The sequence below is a fragment of the Perna viridis genome, chromosome 4 (assembly GCF_037379345.1).
Source record: "Perna viridis isolate PV_CMFRI_1.1 ecotype Kerala chromosome 4, ASM3737934v1, whole genome shotgun sequence".
In the NCBI taxonomy this organism is placed as follows: Eukaryota; Metazoa; Mollusca; class Bivalvia; order Mytilida; family Mytilidae; genus Perna; species Perna viridis.
In genome coordinates this window covers 25888363-25896798 of record NC_142448.1, presented here as the reverse complement: position 1 = coordinate 25896798, position 8436 = coordinate 25888363, and the positions used below count along the sequence as shown (strand labels likewise).

At 33.4% G+C, this 8436-nt stretch overlaps 1 protein-coding gene across 2 annotated transcripts; it reads right to left on the bottom strand.

Annotated features, from left to right (window-relative positions):
• Positions 1 to 2834: 2834 nt before the first annotated feature.
• LOC148619489 (uncharacterized) lies at positions 2835 to 5646 on the bottom strand. 2 transcript variants are annotated; one of them, XM_088579414.1, is made up of 2 exons: positions 5484 to 5646; positions 2835 to 3663 (listed from the first exon to the last, which is right to left on the bottom strand). In XM_088579414.1, exons 1-2 carry the CDS (start codon positions 5552 to 5554, stop codon positions 2874 to 2876), a joined length of 861 nt encoding a protein of 286 aa, XP_088435540.1. In that variant the 5' UTR covers positions 5555 to 5646; the 3' UTR covers positions 2835 to 2873. The 2 variants fall into 2 exon arrangements, with proteins under 2 accessions (XP_088435540.1, XP_088435539.1); XM_088579413.1 differs by lacking the exon at positions 5484 to 5646 and adding an exon at positions 4619 to 4777.
• Positions 5647 to 8436: the final 2790 nt, after the last annotated feature.

The following is an 8436-nucleotide window of genomic DNA, read 5'->3' as shown; positions in this document are numbered from 1 at the left end:
TTTTAAGTTTATTTTTGATCTGAGCATGTAAAAGACTGACATAAACATCTGCTGAAGTTTAATAAAATGTCGTGGGCTGTCAAAATTTTTGGACCCTTGCTTTATAGGTTAGACTTAAGTACTGTGAATGCTGTATAATTACATTTTTTTATTATTGCAAAAAAAATTCAGTAATGTTAATTAGTATTTTGGAGATTTTTCAGGAAATCACCAAAAAATACAGAAAAAGCATAATAGGCTTAAATGGGAAAATGTCAAAAATAAATCACGTGTTGGGAAGGGTAGGGTCATAGGCCATTTGCATTTCTTGCTAAAAATTCCCCAATCATCTAAAGGAAATCATGTGCTTTCTTTAAAATTGGCCCCTTCAAATTGTTAATATCTTTGTAAAATCCTGAAAATGTCCTCTTCTAAAAATTCTCTTCCATACCACTGTAAATGCATACAGTGATTTTTTATTTCACACTATACTATATGCTTATCTTGTGGTTGGTCTGCTATTTTTATTTAACAAACTTCATGACTTGAATACAACTTGCAATTCAGTTGAGATTAATTTGGTATCAAAACTGAAATGCTCATAAAAATGGCCTCCTGTATCAAAATTGCCAATCTGGTCGATATGCACAAAAAAAAGCAGTTTTGAAGTCAATAAAAAATGTCAATGAGCCCTTAGGATGATATGTGATGTTCTTTCCAGACATTATTCTGTTTATTTGTAACATCAGTCATAACATTATCATTGGTAATCCCTGATAATTTTTAGAATCATAGAAATAACCTGAGATTGAAATACAAGACCAACTGAAAAAAAAAGATATGATAAAGTTGCCAATAAACTAATTTCCAAACCAGTATAATACATGGTTAAGCCTTAAACTGGTGTATCTGCATTTTAGGAAAGAGTAATCAATGGAACCAAGGTAATAGCGGTAATCAAAGGAATGTGATCCAGGGACAAAGGCCAGACATGGAAAACAGACATACACAACAAAGAACATAAAGTAACTAAAATCATACATACAATGTAACGAAAGCAAATGTGCAACTTGGACTCCACTAAAAACTGGGAGCATGGACTAGGTGCACCGGTAGGGTAAACGTCCTCTGCTTTTCTAGAAACACCTACAGAGTTGCTCATAAAAAGTCAAGTCAAAGGTAGACAAAGGAGGAAAGGAAAACTATGACCTGTTGAATATATCAGTTTTCATGGTGCAGATGGACACACCATAGGAAGAGATGGCTTGATAATGTTATTTTTTTGTAGCCAGTGTTATCTTTGATGAGAATTTTTTTTATATCGTAAGTGAAACGTAACTAATTTGTTTATTAATTAACAGGCAACTTGACAAACTTTGCCCACTTCTACAAGCCTTTACCATGATAGTGAAGTGTTTCTCTTGAAGGATCATGTGACCCAGCTCTATCCAACCATGATATTAGCCTTGGAATAGCACTAATTAATTGTTAATTTTGTGAGCACCAGCTGGCTCTCTAGGTCCCGTTTGACGATGTACTTTTGAAATTGCTGTTTGTAAACACATATACCAATATTAGTCACTGTTCGTGAATATTTGATGAGAATTATGTTTGATGTAACCATGGCACTTTCTTGAACTTAAATTATTTTAGGTTTACCAGATTGTAGGTGTAATTTTCAATCCACCTACACAACGTTTTGGATCATATTTATATTATACATTACGTAAGACACAGGTAATTTCCGCCTCCAGAGGGCGGTTTGGAATTTTTTGTTTAGTGACTTTTTTCTTGCAAAAGTGTGAAAATAATTGATTTTTTTCAGCAGCAGCCGGAGTTCTTTTTTGATTTGAAAATGGGGGAAATGTTGAATCATAATTTATGATTATTTTTGCAAATTTTTTCTTTTAATAAAAGAAGTTGGCATTTTAGCTTTGACTTAATTCAGGACTTTTTAACTATTAGCGAAATTGAGAGGCAATCGGATAGCGGGAATAGGAAAACCGACATGTCTAGCGGTATGTATATCCGAACAACCCTAACAACCCTTTTGTTTCGGTTTAATAGAAATTTTCTAGGCCTATTGACAAAGTATATCGATAAGAATTTACACGTCCTTATCTAAGAAAAAATAAGACTTAGATGCTTCTATAATTTAAATCAATTAGGCAAGATTCTGACGAAAATACAGTATTTAATTAGATTTGCGAATCAAACTGAAAAGAAACGGTTGTAGCGCTCCTTCAGCTCAAGTGGATGTGTTTTGACGTTTACGAATTTGTTACTTGGTATTTATCGACTACGATGTGCTTTATGATATTGCATCTATATATTATAGGTCCCATCTATAGACTAAATGAAAAAATATCAGTCAAGACGTAACTATCGCCGAAAAAAAAACTCCCTTAGCTGGTTGTTAGACCGGATGTCATAAATACACGTACACACTATTAACATGTTACTGCACTGATTAAGTTCAGTTGTATGACCGCCGTACTTATATTTATTCCATGAACAAGATATATTTTGTACTTTAAAATATCTGATAAAAGTTTTAAGATATCTTGTAAAGTTTTTTGAGATCTTATATTCTTTATCAGATATCTCATATATTTAATTATATTGTTAACTCTACATTATATGAGATATCTTATAAAATTTGTAAGATATCTTGTTGAAAATAGAAGGTATCGCATAAATTATATATGATATCTTTAAAGTGGAATAATTATAAATAAGGCGTACCATACAATTGCGCCAGTTATCAGAATTAGTGTGATGCAATTAACTGACGTGAATAAATAGTCATAGCACACGTATAAGCGACATTATAAATGTATTTATAATCGAACTGATCGAAAATTCCACAATTTTATTGGTTATATTGGGCTATCTTATGGCTTGAAAATGTCATCGTAATCTTTTGAAGTTGCCCCTAACAACAGACAATCATTTTCTGAGTTCGTTTGTGGGTCATGACAGTCTCCGTCTTCTGTGCCCGGTGTGTTTGATACCACATGCGCAGTGTTTGTTAGAAACTGAGTCCTTGTTATTTGAGGAATCGTTTCAGATCTTACTATTTGCTCAGATTCCATAAATAGAAAAGAATCGGTCTCAGTCTCTTTATCTACGCTCCTCCGAGGAGGATGAAGCAATGGAAGTTTTCTTGATATTGTCTTAAGCGTTTCTTGTCCCTGTTTTCCTGTTTTCTTTTCTGTATTACCTGAGCCGTTAACTTCTATTGAAAATTCCCTATCTCGAGTTTCTAGCTTCTTTATTTTTATTTGTTGATCGCTGATTAAACCTTCCGTTATCATCAACAGAACTAGGCCCGCACCCAAAATGCTAGGTCCTGCAATTATAAAATCCTCCCTGTAATTCCAAAACACAGTTCCTTCACCAAGACTACGAACCGTGCTAGCTAGAGTAATTCCGAAACCCACTATCCAGCATAAAGCGGTCGGAATAAAAAGTTTTCGAATACACCTTACTCTCCGTCTTTTAACTTCCCGTTGAAATTCTCTGTCAAATCTCCTTTTAGCAAATACTTTTTGTCGTGCCAGATCTTTTTCTTCGAACCATATACTAAATTGTTTGATACGTTCTTTTTGGGCCTTCTTATTTGATCCTTTAGATTTCCAAAGGCATCCGCATGTTCCTTGAATTTCCTCTTCGTCAAATGTCCTGTAAAGAAATCAATTGTATATATTGATGTCCAATCTAATTAAAATTATACCAACTTACACTGAATATAGTTACATTCTTTTCAAGTACTCGGACTTAACCTTTAACCTTTAAATGATGCTTTTACAAACACGGAAGCTAAAATCTGATTGGCTGAAAAGAAAAATCATCTGAACAGAATGTACCATTCCTATATGTAAACTGTTCATTTGTACTTACATTATTGTAATATTCCATAACATACTGTTCTCTTTACTATTATAATTATTTAGTTCGAGAGAATAAATATTTGAATTGAATATATGGCATGATGCAGTGACAGAATGAAATAATTATTAGGTCTTGTAATTCAGCTAATTCAGATCAAAAGGGGTGTGGTGGGGTGGGGTGGCCTTGGGTCCTCCTTGGGGAATTGTTTTTAATGTTATATTTTGTGTCAAAGCATAGAACAATACTCAGAAACCAATATTGTTCAATATATAATCCAGCAAATTTCTTACTTCTCATTGTATTATTAACACAAGTGAATCTGATACATATTGTCGTCTTATTTTTTCTTGAGGAAAAACTATGGCCCTTGGTTTACCACCATTCCACCTTTTGTAATCTGCGGACCCGCCACTGATTAGGGTTTTTTCGTGTTAGTTTATATCGACTTTACATCAGCTGTGATACGAATCCTATGGTTAAATTAGAGACCTTAACATCCCCATCCCGGTCGAAATATGGATAAGAAAGTCTGACGTAGTCTGTCACATGCACGTATTAAAAATCTTATCAACATATCGCTTAGGAAATTTTATTGTTTCTTTGTAGCATGAGGTGGCGGTTCAAGATATTTTGAAGATATTTGAGCTTTCTCTTGAAAATTGTGTGACAATAAGCATTAGTGGGATGGGCACAAAATTTGCCATTCAGAAGGATAAAACAAAATTCAAAAGTTATTAAGTCCTACCTGACGGATTTATAGCTTATAGACTTTTCTATATTTGGCGGTGGCTGTAAAAATTCAAAATTATCCACTGCTCCGATCCAGGCCATTCTTAAGACTGAATGCCAAGTAAGTATATACTACTAGTATTTGATCTCTTACAAACTTATTCTTTGTTCATTTAGTCAACAAAATCTTATCTAAACAGAACTGTTTATCATATGAACAAATGTATTGTTACTTATTTAATTTTTAAAAAGATATACATTTCATATCTTTGTAAATTGAACATTTTTCAAGTTGGATGGATTTTGTTTAAATTTTGACAGTTGTCCCTATAAACATTTCTGATTCGTTTAAATCTTGATAGACATTAAAGATTTTAATCCTAATAATGACTTATTTCATTACGATGTGTGGCGATTTCAATTTTGCTGTCTTATGATAAATATGAAACGTTTTTGTTCCTTGTAATTTTACTTGGATTAATGTATTTTTCTCCCGAAACTCTCCAGTTACATGCTAGCAGGGTATTTGTGTATATAGTGTACAAGTATGATTTCTATATACATTTGGACCGCCCTTAATGACTACCCTATAGTTTAGATCAGTCGTTGTGATTAAAATATATGTAAACATGTTCTTGGGGACATCGACAGAGGTTGAACACTTTTTTCTTTTAATTTGACAAATATCGTAATTAAATCATATGATTGTGATCGGAATACATGCACTTACCAATTAATTCTGAGTTGAATGGTGTTTTGACTTAATTCATGACGGTGTTGCTTTGGGGTCGTACTTTTAAGTGTGCTGTACACGCACAATTTAAAAATATACCCCTGTTGCGGTTCGCAGTAAAAATTGGAGATAGCTATAGTAGACCTACCTCTTGCCTTTCTGTCCCCTGGCACTTTGCATTACCAATTTATTCCCCATATTAACGTTAAACGCCGCCATTTCCTCAAATTTATGATGTAAATATGCCTATGTTAACTAAAATCATTCAAATTTGGTGTTGCATTCCATGCTCCCTATGACCCCTTTGTGTTCAACTGATATGTCGGTTCGATAATTTCTTTTGTTTTGTGTTTAGTGGTTTATGTAATTTTGATCAGTTTATGGACAATACTAACAGTCTGTATAATTTAATTGAACGATTGGCGTATATAGTTTCAATGGATTATTTTTTTAGTTTATTTTAAATATTTATGAGCACGTCTTTCTTTGATATTACATTGTTTTGATTGTTAATTTGTACATATGTGGAATCTGGTGAGGAACTTTGTAATTTAGTCATGGTTTTTATATTACTTCGACTGCACCAATGATAAAGGCCCAATTTCATAGATCAAGCATAAAACATGACCGCTGTTGTTATTTTTGTAAGCACATAAGTATCTTTAACATTTATAAATAAATAAAAAAAAACTACGTAGCACATTGCCTAAAGTAATGTATTGATATTTTCACATAATAATTTGCACATACTGATGAAAAATGGCTATGTTCAACTTGCTACAATTGTAGGAAAAAATAATCAACTTTGTCAATTTGCAAATCTTCAATGTGTATATAAATACTGTGCAAAGTTAGAAAAGTATTATTTGATACTTTTTAGTTACTATAACAGATTATACAAAGTAGGTACCGGGCCATAAGCGTGTCGGACGTGCAGAGTCGAGTGGTTACTAGACCTGCTTCTACCGTTGGTGATGCAGATAATAAAGTAATAAGGACGAATGGGAACTTAAAGAGTTTATTAAACATGTTGGACAGATGTACATGTATATCATATATCCTAGCTGGCCGAGTGGTCTAGGGCACTGGACTTCGTGCAGGCGGTGTTGCCATAGATGTCACCAGCGGTACGAGTTCGAGTCCCGCGGAGGGAACGACCAAAAATTTGTATCGCAAATTTGACAGTTCTAACATCGTTCGGAATTTTTCAGACCCATATATATATATACTAGTTAAAGCACGTAGCCCTCTCCTCGCTTGTCTACTAGCATGACATTAATATACATTTAGAAAGACACGGATTAAACATACCAGAAACAAGAGTCAGACAAAAAGCCCAAACGAAAAATTAGTCAACAGATTGATTAATCTAAAATGGAAATGATTCTGGTCTTTTCAACAGACCACCTGTTTTTGCTACATTTCCTGCTGAAAACATGGACATGCATTTTTGGCAAAAAAAAGGTGTATATATGCGATCTTTAAAAAAAAAGTCCACAAGTTTCATTAAACTGTGCTACAAACACACGGAGGGTTCTTCTTAGTTGTCAAAATTTAGATTTTGTTTTCTAAATTCAGATTGTGTTGACGTATTCAAATAAAATAAAAAAAAAACGTATATATAGAACTCGACAGACCATTTAAGTAATTATAGATTTCTTTACTTGAAACACTCCTAATTTTAATTAATTTGCATATTTTTGTTCTATTGAAAATCTCCGCATTGCGCATTGGCATTGGCACTGACGAGTACACAAATTTACATTTTTATGCGATATGATATATTTTACTTGTCAACAATAGGAGTAAGTATTGTTTTTATTTTGAAACCCCTCTTGTCCCTGTGTTTTGACATTGTTGTAAAATGCATGGCTTTAGTTGCGCACTTTATTTTAAGAGATGGTACCAATTCGCGCTTCAAGATGTCGAACGTAGATTTATAAGCGCAAGAAAATGACGTTAATTATTATATGTTAATGCGTGGAGGTTCAATTTTGCGGTTGTGTGCGAGTGTGCTCAAACTGCTGCTGTTGTTTTTGGTTGTATTTATGATTTATTGATTACAGAGATTTTAGATTTCCTACGCGAGTAGTGTTTTTTTTTTGTTGCTACGTAAATGGCAATTAAAAAAAACATCAAAAACGTTATACTTCTTACGTAATTATGGTATTGTATTTGAACGTCATAATTTCGCTTTACTTCATGATTTTTTGTTTAAAATGTGTTTTTAAATGTTTCAAAACTATGAGCGTTGGACTATGTAATGCAAAATATATATGTCCTTTTACAAATATAACGATTTTCTTTTTGATAGACGCTAAAATCGCAATCGACAGAAAATAAAACGTAGTTCTCCCGTTGTAACACAATATATTTATGTGCTATACGCGTAGTAAATTTCATAGTTCAGGTTACAGACCACCAATTCAACCAATGAGCATTCGGAACGTACGCAAAAATAGTCCTACGCAGAAATTACCCCTGTTCCTCATAGTGCTGTGAAAAAAGTTCTCATCTTATTTAAAAAATGTAAACAGTTTCTGAAAGGAAAAACATTTCTGTACATTTTATAGGTGCATTTTGCTTCTTGTGATGTGAAGCCTAATCTCCATAATGATTTTTAAATATATCCCTATCTTGTGAAAACACTGGGATTTCCCATGCTATTTATAGACCCTTCACTTCCGGTGACCAGTACTGCACTGCAAGTCTGCTAACCCCACATGCCATTCTGAGGATTGTGAGCTGCCATATGTAGAATCATGCTGATATATAGTCCTCTGCAGGTTAAAGTTAAGGTAAAGTCCAGAGAAGCCATTGAATATTGTGAAATTAGCATAGAAGCCTATGGAAAGTGGAATTAGTGGTTTTTAGCCTTCAGGCTATTGTTAGATTTGATATGAACCGGTTTGCCATGCACGGGCAGTATATAAAGAAATTTGGCACGTTTTTTTAAATTATCGAGGTTTGGGCGGTGACCACGTCGGATAGAAATATTGTGGACATATTTACATTTCAATAATATATATTTCTTATAAGTTTATATTAATGATAACATTTGTTTATTTATAGATTGTGTCAGCCAGTGTATATTTTATGAG